Source organism: Vombatus ursinus, unplaced genomic scaffold (genome assembly GCF_900497805.2).
Source record: "Vombatus ursinus unplaced genomic scaffold, bare-nosed wombat genome assembly UNPS02014798.1, whole genome shotgun sequence".
In the NCBI taxonomy this organism is placed as follows: domain Eukaryota; kingdom Metazoa; phylum Chordata; class Mammalia; order Diprotodontia; family Vombatidae; genus Vombatus; species Vombatus ursinus.
The window spans coordinates 57004871-57017841 of record NW_020954576.1 but is presented as its reverse complement, the minus strand read 5'-3'; the positions used below and the strand labels follow the sequence as shown (position 1 = coordinate 57017841).

Genomic DNA, 12971 nt, shown 5'->3' with positions numbered 1-12971 from the left:
TATCTAATATTCTCCCCCACCACCCCAGGTCCATTGCATTTGGAGTTACCAACTGTAGGAGCTGACATCACTGTGCCTGCCAGAAGTGCCCTGGTCAGTCATCACAGGACCCTGGAGGGTAAGGGCCCTAATGAGCTGGTTCTTCCCACATCTTATAACAGGCAAGATCCCAGCTGGTGGTCCTTCTATCCCTGTGATTCAGAATTGACATTTGTAGAGGCAGACAATCCTTTCTCCTTGCTACTTCTCTCCATACTCTCCTCTCTGATCACTTTGGCCATATATCTCCTATGCCCATACCTTCTTCTGCCTTCCTGTTTGATTATGCCTTCTGGCACCTCCACTCTCCTGGTAAGAAACTTCCTTTCACTCTAGTTCTCTTTCACTTACAAGTTTTCCACATGCCAGTGTTCATAGAAGGCTTATTTGCACAAGAGAAAAGGGAAGGGAACAAACATTTTTTAAGTGTCTGCTGGGTGCCAAGCCCTATGCTAAATGCTTTACAAATACTATTTCATTTGATCCTCACAAGAAACCTGTGAATTAGTTGTTATTATGGTCTCCATTTTACAGCTGAGAAAATGGAGGCATTAGAAATTAAGTGACTTGCTAAGGGTCAGAGAGGTAGCAAATGTCTAAGACTGGATTTGAACTCAGGTCTTCCTGACTCCAGGCTCAGTGCTCTGTCCACTCAGTTCCCTTGGAAGACATTGCACACTTTCTCCCACACTGGGTGTGCCTTCTTTCATGCCCACTGTCACAATGGGCCAGTTAGGAGAATCTCTTACTCACAACTGTTTCAAAATAAACCCTTTACCACCATCACTCATCAGCCTCTCTATCTTTGAGGTTTCTTCTTCCATCTCTGACATTCAGTTCTTATCCTTACTGTTATCTGTTAGTTTTCAGTTGGTTTTCCTTCCTTTATCAATAAAGATCAGTACATCATCTTTTTCCCCAGCTCCAAGTCCTGTCCCCATACTAGAGGCCTCTGACGTGCACATGAGTTTCTTCTTAAACATATCGACCTCTTACTTCACCACTTTAAATTCCATTACCTATTTTTAATCTACTTCAGCCACCTAATAGATGGTCATAGCCTTGTTCTCACCTATTTTTAATCCACTTCAGCCACCTAATAGATGGTCATAGCCTTGTTCTCCCCGTCTCTGATGACTGTGGTACCTCCATGACTCAGAACTCTGAAAATCTTCCCCGAAATTTGTCCCTCCCTTAAGGAAGAATTTCTTGTCTTCTCAACTCTCCCTCTGCCTTACTCTTCCTAAACCTATTGTTCATTCTCCCTATGACCAACTGTTTCTCTACCCCTCCCTATTCTCCAAATTCTTTCCCCTTCTACTGTTTTCTGACAGTCTTGACCCTATGGTTGGACCAGGTCAATACCACAATATCCCAAGAGATCCTAAGTTCTTTTTCCCCTTTATCCCAACACTATTTATTCCTTGCCAAATTAATTAAGTACCTGGCGTGTAAGATATTGTACTGGAACACGATATCTTGTGAAAAGATAAAATGATGAAAAAAAGTTAAAATAAAAATTGAAGTGTTTTTTTTTTCCTGTAAGGATTTTACACATAATACCTTTCATTCTTATCTTCTATTTCTCTTGATCCCTTGGCTTCTTCCATATTAGCTACAAGTATGGCTAGGACACACCCCTTCTTTAAAACCTGCCCTTTACTCTAGTCGTCGTTGTTGTTTAGTCGTTTTAGTCATGTCTGACTTTTGGTGATCCTATTTGGGGTTTTCTTGAGAAAGAGTGTTTGTCATTTCCTTCTCCAGCTCATTTTACAATGGGGAAATGGAGTCAAACAGGGTTAAGAGACTTGCCCAGAGTTATAGAGCTAAGAAGTAGATCTGAATTCAAATCTTCTTGATTCCAGGCCTGACGCTTTATCCACTGGGTCACCCAGCCTACAGCTACTGCTCCATGTCTCTTCTCCCTTTCAGAGTCAATGGTAGGAAACTTCTATGGTCATTTAATCCATTGCTTCAGTTCTCACTCACTCCTCAAACATTTACAATTTGGTTCTGAACTGGCCCCAATTCTATTGAAATTCTTCTCTCCAAAGCATGTACCTGAGCTAATGAATTAAAAGGCCTTTGTTCAGGGTTCACTTGGCATTTTAGTAGGGTCTTTTTGTTTGTTTTTCCTTTATGTCACTGACCATCCTATCTTCATAGATACACTGTCTCTTCCTTTGGTTGACATGAAATTGCTCTTTCTCCATTCTCCTTCTACCTATGTGACCACTCCTCTTCAGACTCTTTGCCATCTTCCACCCAATAAGTGTGTGTGTGTACCAAAGTTCTGTCCTCTGCCCTCTCTTCTTTGTTTAACTTGTCATTTGGTCATTTCATCAGTTTCTATGAAGTTAATTATCATCTCTAAGTAGAAGACTCCCAACTTTATACATCCAGTCAGGCCCAATCACTGTCATGAATTCCAGTTCCTCATTTCCAGTTTCATTCTGGATTGTTCAAAGAGATGTCCCAGCATGATCTCAAACTTAACATGTCCAAATAGAGCTCATTTTGTCTGTCCCTCCTTCTCCCCACCATCCACTTTTCCTCCAGATTGCCCTATTTCTTTTGAGGATGTGCCATCTTCTCTTTAACCTAGGTACACAACCTCAGTCATTCTCAATTATTCTCACTCTCTCTCTCTTTCCCTCCTTTCCACTCTCCTTTTCCATTCCTCTCCCCCTCTCTCCCTACCTCTTTCTTCCTTTCTCCCTCCCCTCCCCACCCCTACCCTATATACGATCAGTTGGAAAATCCCATTAATGCTGCCTTCACAAGATTGCTTGTATCTGATTCCCACTTCTCCATTCATATGACTACTCTCATGGACAAACCCTGTCTTATCTTGATTATTGCAACTGCTTTTTAATTAGTTTCCCTTCTTGTTTTTTCAACATTTCCACTCTCTAATCTGTTGGCAGTACAGCTACCAAAGTGATATTCCTACAACATAAGTATGACTATTTTGCTCCTTAACTCTAAAACCTTCACTGGCCCCTTAATGTTCCTAAGATTCTTCCTAAGAAGAATCTCAACTGTCCTTGACTCTTTAGAGACATGCAAATCTTCCTTCTCAATCAGTCTGTTTGTGAACTATCTCAATGTTGCTTAATCTGTAGCCTGACTTAGTTTACCTGGAGAGTTGATTTGAAAAAATTTGTTTCCTTAGGGGAATGCATGAGATGATGCTTCTATTTATTTGTTCAATATTTATGACATTGAAGGAAGTATGAGATTTTGGATTTCTTTTTTCTTTTTTTTTCTTTTTTCTTTTTTCTTTTTTTTACATTTCTTTTTCTTTTTTAGGCAATTGGGGTTAGGTGACTTGCCCAGGGTCACACAGCTGGTAAGTGTCAAGTGTTTGGTCTGAGGCTGGATTTGAACTCAAGTCCTCCTGACTTCACGGCCAGTGCTCTATCCGCTGCACCACATAGCTGCCCCTTGTATTTATTTTTTCTTTAATTTTTATGGACTAAAAGGAATGTATAAGATCGTAATATGTAAAAGAATAATTTCTCTGTAACTTTGTTGTAATTTTGCCTATAACAAGTCTTATTAGAGTCCTAATCAGCATCCAGGTTTCTCTGAGGCCTGAACCTACACTTGAGCATAAGAATAAAATCTAAATTTTTAAATATAGAATTTTTCCTTGTGGTAAATATATATTTGACAGTAGTTACCTACCACATGAACTCAAAGAGGAAACATTTTTCCTTCAACAGTGTGTATATGTTCTTACTCCCAAGAAGGCTCCTTGAGGGCATAGGTGATTGCAATGTTTTGGTCTTTGAATCCACAGCACCAAGTAACAGTGCTTTGAACATGGTAGGAGCTTATTCAATGTTTATAGGATTTAATGAAGTTGAAGATGATCAGACGTGTCAAAGACATGGTGCACGAGATGCATGAAGCCCACGATATTCCCAAGTCCTGCCCAAACCAGATTAAAATGTAATTGGGAAGTATTTAACAAAATAAATTAATGAATAAAAATAAGAAATATACAAACAGGTATGATTTTCAAACTCACTATGCAGTTTTGAGGAATATTTATGCATGGTTGAGTTATCTCCATTTGTGCTTGAATTTGGAGATAATGGAGTGCAGATGAGGAGAGGTGATAAGAAAAGAAGGGACTCTCGAAGATGCCTGAGATTCTGATCTAATAAGACTTCCATAGCGGGGCTTAAAATATAAGCTCTTTGAGGGTAGATTTAGTTTCTCTCTTGTCCTTGTATCCCAGCACTGGGACAGTGCATGGCACACAAATATCCATAAGAAATTCTCATTGATTTGAATTGAATCTTATTGAAATAAATCATATATCCACTGGTAATGCAGTTTTTCAGCACCATGACTTCTTGTTGGAAAATCCTTTAAGGAAGACTTGCAGAAAAATCTGTACAGGATAAGGTGTGGAAATCGTCATGTGTACCTTTGGAGGAAGGCCCAAACCAATGACATTAGAATCCAGTGAAGTCAAATTTCAGAGAACAGAGAGGGTGAGGCATGGTCTGAGAGGTGAAGCAGGTTTGCTGCCTTGAATGAATTACTGGGGAAGTGAGTCATAAGGAATGAATATGTAGTATACAAAGGGTAAAGAGGAAGAAAGGTGGGGCTGGAAGCCCCTACTAAGAAGTCACTAATATCCTCATCCAATGTCTCCCTCACCCAGCTCCATTAGCCACCTTCCTTTTTGCTTTATTTCCATCCCCTACTCACCTGCCCGTACTCTAAGTAATTATGGGAAATGAACTGTTTGTACACAGAGAACATTCAGGAAGGGATTTGACCCCCAAAACTTGGGTCAGGAACACTGGCCCATTGGAGAATGGTGTACAATACAGAAAGCGATTGAACTTCTAGAGGGCCTTGTTCTTCCTGCTCCCTGTATTACACAGTGGAGAGAGCACCCACCTTGGAGTCAGGAAGACCTGAGTTCAAATCTTACCTCAAACACTTAATAGGTATGGGACTGAAAGTCCCTTAAACTCTCTCAACTTCATCTATCAAATGAGGGTTCTAATATAACTTATTTCATAGGATTGTGGTAAGGATCAGATGAGGGAACCCAAGTGAAGGGATTTATCAACATCAAGCACTATTGCTATAAATCTGGAATAAGATGAGAATTGTCTTGTCTCTGCTCCCACTATTCCTTGGTAGCTAAGGAAGGGGAAAGGGGAAGAATGGGGTGACATCATTGTCAGCCTCCTGGTGCCAAAGAGCTGTCAAATGGGAGGTTTTCTTCAAAAAGACTGAATGGATAGGTAAAGGAGGAAAATGGGTGTGATTCACAGCTGGGCAGGGAAAGGATGAACATAGTAAAGCCCAAAGCCATCTCATTTCCTTGAGGCAGGCAGAAGACATCATATAAAAGATTCCCAACATTCCCACAACTGAGCAACAAACCTGAGTTCTTTGACAAGCTTCCATTCTCTGAGCGCCAGGTGAGTCTCTGTTCTCTGAATTTCTAACTAATAACCTGAGCATCGGGATCTCAGTCTTGGAACTTTGCTTTGGAGATGAAGAACCTGACCTCCAGAGAAAAAGGACTTGACTAAAGTCACACAGTTAGTTAATGTAGTAGCAGAATAAGACTAGATTCAGGGTTCCTCATTTCTGACTAGAGAGATTTAAGCTTTCTTGTCCATTTCATTCTGCTGGAATGGATGTAAAAACCACAATGGTGCCTCCAGCATTAATATTAAAGTATCTTTTGACAGTATGTCATTGAAACATAGCTGAAAGGGGAATAGATCTTAAGAATTCCTTATTCATATAATATTATATATACATACATAAGAGTGTATGTATGTGTGTATATCTATTCATATGCAAATATATAGGTATGTATATTCTGAAGAAGAATATAGATGGGGGTCATACTCTCTCAGGGGTATTTGAAGTAATGCCACATGGAAGAAAGATTAAATTAGTGCTACTTGGACCAGAGCCCCCAGTACAAGGAACAAAGAGCGGTAGCTACAGAAAGGCAGATTTAGGCTTGACTTAATGAAAGGACTTCCTGACGGTTAGAGTTATCCCAAATTCTAATGGAATGCCATAAGAGACAGTGGAAGTCTTCAAACAAAGTCTGGATGAGGTTTGTGATAGAATGAGGAGTTGTTTGTTCAGCTATAGGTTGGGCTAGATGGCTTATGAATTCTTTTCTCACTTTGAGATTATGTGATTCTGACTGCCTATACTCAAAATGCTTTGTTTTACAGAAAAGAATGTAGAGACAGCTAGTACAGTGGACACAGTGCTGGACCTGGAGTGAGGGAGACATGAGTTTAAATCCAGCCTCAGACATTTATTAGCTGTGTGTCTCTAGTAAATCATGTGATCTCCAGCTGCCTCAGTGGCCTCTTCTGTAAAATGGGGTAATAATAGCACCTACTTCTTAGAATTGTTGTGAGGATCTGATGAGAAATTTGTAAAGTATTTTACTATAGAAATACTAGCTATTATCATTATTTTTAGAGAGGTAAAGGGACTTGTCCAAGGTCACATGGCTAGTGAGTGGAAGAGCTAGGATTTTAACACTCTTTACCTTTAACACTAGAACTCTTAGGGGTGTGTGTGTGTGTGTGTGTGTGTGTGTGTGTGTGTGTGTGTGGTTATGGGTGTGGGTATGTGTTTATGAGGTACATATTATTCACATGAGGTGGTTTCCAGTTTTCTTAACATGGGAACTGTGAACTTGTCTTTTTAATATTTTGATAAGTATATTTCCATGTAATTAGTTGAACTCCTATATATTTTATTTTATACATTTAAAAACATGAGAAATCAACAGGATTCACAGGCCTAAGTATTCTATGACAAAAAAAAGGTTAAGAATACCTGATTTATGTAGAACTGTCAATCTAGGATCTTCAATATGGTTTTGCTATACAAATGCAGCAGTTTTAATATTTTTAATTGGCAGATCAGACTCTTTCTGACACAGTTTCTTTCCACATGACTTTAAAGTGTTTGAAATTTATCCCTGAAATAGACTATATTACATTCATCTCTGCTATAGCTTTGGACAGTACAAGAAAAGAGATAGAAAGAGAAGGAGGTGGCATGGGCCAGGGGAAAAGCACAGGATTTGGCCTTTCAGTAGACCTTTGGTCCAAATCCCAGCACTGCCAGATCTTACTTATGTGACTTAAACTGCCCAAGTCTTAGTCATTTCCTTATCTGTAAAATGAGGAGATTGGAAGAGATGATCTCTATTGCTCTTTCCAAGGCTAGACTTGATGATCCTAGAGAGGACAAGGAAAAAGAAGAACGTAGGGGAAGTGAAATGAAGCTTTGGAATAAAGAAGGCAGACAGGGATGCAAGAGAGACAGTGATAAAAATGCAAACTGGAGCTGGGAGGCTCAAGAACAGACTCTGTCCATAGGTGGGTCTTGAAGCAGGACTGCAAGGATGAAAAGATGAGGAATCAGAGGAAACTGATGACTATCCTTCTAAGTTAGCCATATTCAAAGTATATCCTAAAAGGGAAATGGGGAAGAGAGACCCCCAAATTCCCTGAAAACCATGCTTTCGTGGCAGGGGCTTGTTCTCTCCCTATATGATAAAAGAATTGCTCTCATTTCCTCTCCAGGTTTATCCACAACACCAAGCCATGTTTTCCCAGCAGCAGAAGCAGCCCTGTACTCTACCTCCCCAGCAGCAATGTGCTTCCCAAACCAAGGAGCCTTGCCACCCCAAGATCCCAGTGCCTTGCCATCCCCAAGTGCCACAGCCTTGCCATCCTCAGGTGCCACAGCTTTGCTATCCCCAGGCTCCAGAGCCTTGCCATCCTCAGGTGCCACAGTCTTGCATACCCACTGTTACTCCACCTGCTCAACAGAAGTGCCCACAGGTACCCAAGACCATGCAGATGTAAGAAGACTCAGGACTTCCCTCCTGGGTACCAACCTCTGTGGGCAGAACCTCCATCAAATTAACTTTTCAGTTCTAATTGCTCAAGCTCTCTGTGTTGCCCGGGAAAGTTCTCTTCTGGTGATCTGCAGCCTGTAATTCTCATGTTCCAATCAATTACCAAGAGCTTTACCCTTCCTTTGGGTCCTGAAAATGTTTTCTACACAAATGTGTCCCTATCCTGTGATTCTGAAGCACAAGGACCAGGCTGAAGCTACACATTCCTGAGCTGATCCTCTGGCTACTCAACTGTCAGGGCCAAAATCAGTCTAGCAATGTTGTAATCAAGAAATGATTGAATCCTCCTCTCATCCATTAAACTTGCTTTCCATACTATTTCTGACTGGTTGTATGTTATTATTGGTTGTTTCCTGTTCTTCTTCATTTTCTTCTTTCCAGATTTAAGGTGGATGGAGGATATGGGGAAACTAGAGAATATCCCTCCTGGCTGAGGAGCTCCCAACCAAGGGTGGGGGCTAGGGTGGGTAAAGGTGCAGGGTATTTAATCTTGGCATGAGCTTCAGGACCAGCTGGCAGCATTATGGGCACCCAGCAGACATTTGGTAAGCATAGGATGGGTGATTAGGTAAAGTACACTCTTTCCAAGGCTCAAGTCAGAGTCGGGCATGGCCCATATGTCTCTACTCTTGGCTCCAACTCAAGTCCAGAATCCAACGTAGTGCTGCCCTCTCTCCACTTGGACCTCATCCACCCGCAAAACACCTGCTGCTGGTGAAATGAAAAGACCATTAATACTGGAAGCCAAAGAGGTTCAAGTCTTGGCTTTCCAATCACTACTGATACGAACTTTGGCAAACAAGTATACTCCTCTAAAGCGCATTTCTTTCTGTAAAATAAGGATAATGATGTCTTCACTCTCTAACTCATAGAGTTTAAGTGAGGGAAAGTCCTATTTAAATTTAATTATGCATATTAGGAATACTATCAATATAATTGACCACATCAATAACAAAACCAACAAAAATCATATAATTACCTTAACTGATGCTGAAAAAGCTTTTGACAAAATATAGAACTTATTCCTATTAAAAACAATAGAAAGTATAGGAATAGAGATTGCTTTCCTTAAAATGATAAACAATATCTATCTAAAACCACCAGCAAGCATTATCTATAGTGAGGATAAGCTAGAAGTCTTTCCATTATGATCAGGGGTGAAGCAAGGAGGCTCATTGTTACCCACTCTTATTCAGTATAGTACTAGAAATGTTAGCTATAGCAATAAGAGGAGAAAAAGAAATTGAAGGAATTAGAATAGGCAATGAGGAAACAAAACTATTACTCTTTACAGATGATACGATGATATACTTAGAGAACCCTAGAGCATCAACTAAAAAAATCCTTGAAATGATTAACAGATTTGGCACAGTTGCAGGATATAAGATAAACCCACATGAATCATCAACATTTTTATATGACAAATTAAGCCCAGAAGCAAGAGATAGAAAGAGAAATTTCATTTAAAATAAATATAAACAATTTAAAAACTTAGAGGTTTACCTGCCAAGACAGACCTATGAACTAAATGAACATAATTACAAAACAGTTTTCCCACAAATAAAATCAGATCTAAACAATTGGAAAAATATCAATTGCTCTTGGTGAGACTGAGCCAATATAACGTGCCTAATCTAATTTATCTATTCTGTGCCATACTAATCAAACCAACAAAAAACTATTTTATAGAGTTAGAAAAAATAACAACATATAATTCATCTGGAAGAATAAAACATCAAGAATATCAAGGGAATTAATGGAAAAAAATGTAAAGGAAAATGGCCTAGCAATGCCAGATCTCAAACTATATAATGAAAGAGTAATCATCAAATATATTTGATACTGGCTAAGAAATAGAAAGGTGGATCAGTGGAACATGTTAGGTACACAAGACACAGTAGTCAATGATCATAGTAACCTAGTGTTTGACAAACCCAAAGACCTCAGCTTTGGGGATAAGAACTCATTATTTGACAAAAACTGCTGGGAAAACTGGAAAACAATAAGATATCAATTAGGTATAGACCAACATCTCATGCTGTATAAAAAGATAAGATCAAAAATGGGTGTATGTTTGAGAAATAAAGGGTAATACCATAAGCAAATTAGAAGAATAAGGAATAGTTCACCAGTCAAATGTATGGGGAGTGGAAGAATTTATGACCACACAAGAGATAGAGAGCCTTTCAAAATATAAGATAGATAATTTTGATTATATTAAATTAAAAGACTTTTGTATGAACAAAATTAATGTAACTAAAATGAGAAGGAAAGCAGAAAGCTGGGAAATAATCTTTACAGCAAGCATCTCTGATAAAAGCCTCATTTCTCAAATATATAGAGAACTGACTCAAATTTCTAAGAATACAAACCATTCCCCAACTGACAAATGATCAAGGGATATGAACAGGTAGTTTTTAGATGAAGAAATCAAAGCTATCTATAGGCATATGAAGAAGTGCAATAAATCACTTTTGATTAGAGAAATGCAAATTAAAACAACTCTGAGATACCATTTTGCAACTATCAGATTGGCTAATATGACAAAAAAGGAGAGTGACAAATGTTAGAGAGGATGTGGGAAAAATGGGACCCTGATGCATTTTCCTAGAGTTGTGAACTGATCCAACCATTTTGGAGAGCAATTTGAAATTCTGCCCAAAGGGCAACCAAACTCTAAATACTATTGCAACCAGCAAATACCACTACTAGGCCTGTATCCCAAAGAGATCATTAAAAAGAGAAAGGGATTTATATGTGGAAAAATATTTATAGCAGCCATTTTCATGGTGGCAAAATATTGGAAATTGAGTGGATGCCCGTCAATTGGGGATTGGCTGAATGAGCTGTGATATGTGAATGTAATGGAATATTATTATGCAATAAGAAATGATGAACAGGCAGATTTCAGAAAATGCTAAAATGACTTGTTCAAACTGTTGCAAAGTGAAATGAGCAGAGCTAGGAAAACGTTGTAGACAGTATCAGCAACATTGTGTGAATACCTCTGCTCTTCTCAGCAACACAATAATCCAAGACAAGTACAAAGGACTCATGAAGGAAAATGCTATCCATATCCAGATAAAGAATTGATGGGCTTTGAATGCAGATCGAAGCATATATTTTTTCACTTACTTTATTCTCTCTTGTGTTATTTAATCTGTTTTTTCTTTCACAATTGGGACTAATATGGAAATTTTTTTTTACATGATAGCACATGTATAAACTATATCAAACTGCCTACCATTTTTGGAAGCGAGGAGTGAAGGAAGGAAGAAAAATTTGGAATTTAAAGTCTTGTAAAAATCAATGTTAAAAATTTTCTTGACATGTAATGGGGAAAAAGAAAATGCTATAAAAAATAAAAACATAAATAAAAAAATTTTAATTGTGCAACATCATCACGATTTATTTTGTTAAGCAAATTCCCACTCATCCTGAGAATACATGGAGTTTATACCCTTACCAAGCCCTCAACTCATACCCCTTGTGTTGTAAATGATTATCTATTCACATCCCAGTTACTTTACAGATAAATAAAATGAGGTCCAGAGGGAGAAAATATGACATGCTCAAGACTGTACAACACATTAGTGGCAGAGTCATTTTTAAAAGTCATCTTCCAACTCTTAGTAAGGAAAAAAAAAACGTATTAATTAGCTACTGTGTGTCAAGCATTGTGCTAAACTCATTTGATGCCCACAACAATCCTGGGAAATATAGGCTATTATTAACTCTATTTTACAGTTGAGGAAGCTGAGGCAGAAGAGGTTAAGTGACTTGCTCTGGATCACAGAGCTAGTAAATGTCTGAGAGCAGGTTTGAACTTGAGTCTTTGAGATGCCTAGTCCAGTGTTCTGTGCACTGAGGCACCACCTCGCAGCTTCAGTACACTGTTCTTTTCCACCAAACCATACAACCTGGTTACTTTGAACTCTTCTTACAGGTCTACTCGATGTTCCTCACACTGGACATTCCATCTGCCACCTCCAGGCCTCTGTACTTACTGGTTGTTACCCAGGCCTGAAGTGTTGTCTTTCTTTGAATCTACCTCTTAGAACCTCTGATCTTCTTCTAGTCTCAGTTCAATTGCCATCCTATGGATGAGGTTTCTAGTCCAATCCACTGCTAGTATACTTCTCTCTGAGATGATTTTGTGTCTACTTTGTTACATGTGTGTATATATGTGTGTATGAATATATGTATGTGTATATATAGGTATACATACATGTATATGTGTGTATATATATGTAAATATATGTATGCATGTATATATATAAAGAACTATATGTGTGTGTGTGTGTGTGTGTATATATATATAGATAGATAGATAGATAGATAGATAGATAGATAGATAGATAGATATCTGTCTGTCTGTCTATCTAGCTATAGGTAGCTAGGTGGTGTAGTGGATAAAATGGTAAGCCTGGAGTCAGGAAGACTTCTCTTTGTGGGTTCAAATCTGGCCTCAGAAACTTACTAGTTGTGTGACCTGGGCAAGTCACTTAGCCCTGTTTCCCTCAGTTTCCTCATCTGTAAAATGAACTGGAGAAGGAAATGGCAAACCACACCAGTATCTTTCCCAAGAAAATGCCAAATGGGGTCATGAAGAGTCCGACATGACTCAAAAATGACTGAACAACAACAAAACACACACACACACACACACACACACAGCCTGGTGCCCCCGGCTGTATTCCTGAGTCCAGCACACAAAGGTCGCTCTCCCCTCCCTCTAATCCGGCTCTCATCTAGCCCACATCTGGCTGCTGATAGAATGGAAAGACCATCAGAATGGAAAGTCAAAGATACAGGTTCAAGTTCTGACTTTTCCATTTTTTACCCATGTGACCTTATCCTCCCAACTTCTCTGCCCAAGTCTCAACTTCCTCTAACTCATGCTCCATGTATCTGCCAGAGGGATTCCTACAGTGCAGGACTGACAATATCACTCCCCTGCTCAATAAACTCCACTGACTCCTTA

General features: G+C 39.1%; 1 protein-coding gene across 1 annotated transcript; it reads left to right on the top strand.

Moving 5' to 3' along the window:
• The first annotated feature begins 5447 nt into the window (after positions 1-5447).
• Positions 5448-8295, top strand: LOC114050117 (cornifin-like). Its single transcript, XM_027871691.1, has 2 exons — positions 5448-5495; positions 7650-8295. Exon 2 carries the CDS (start codon positions 7671-7673, stop codon positions 7932-7934), a length of 264 nt encoding a protein of 87 aa, XP_027727492.1. The 5' UTR covers positions 5448-5495; positions 7650-7670; the 3' UTR covers positions 7935-8295.
• Positions 8296-12971: the final 4676 nt, after the last annotated feature.

Excerpts from the sequence above, each read along its gene's own strand:
- LOC114050117 (XM_027871691.1), top strand. The coding sequence starts at position 7,671 with ATGTTTTCCCAGCAGCAGAAGCAGCCCTGTACTCTACCTCCCCAGCAG.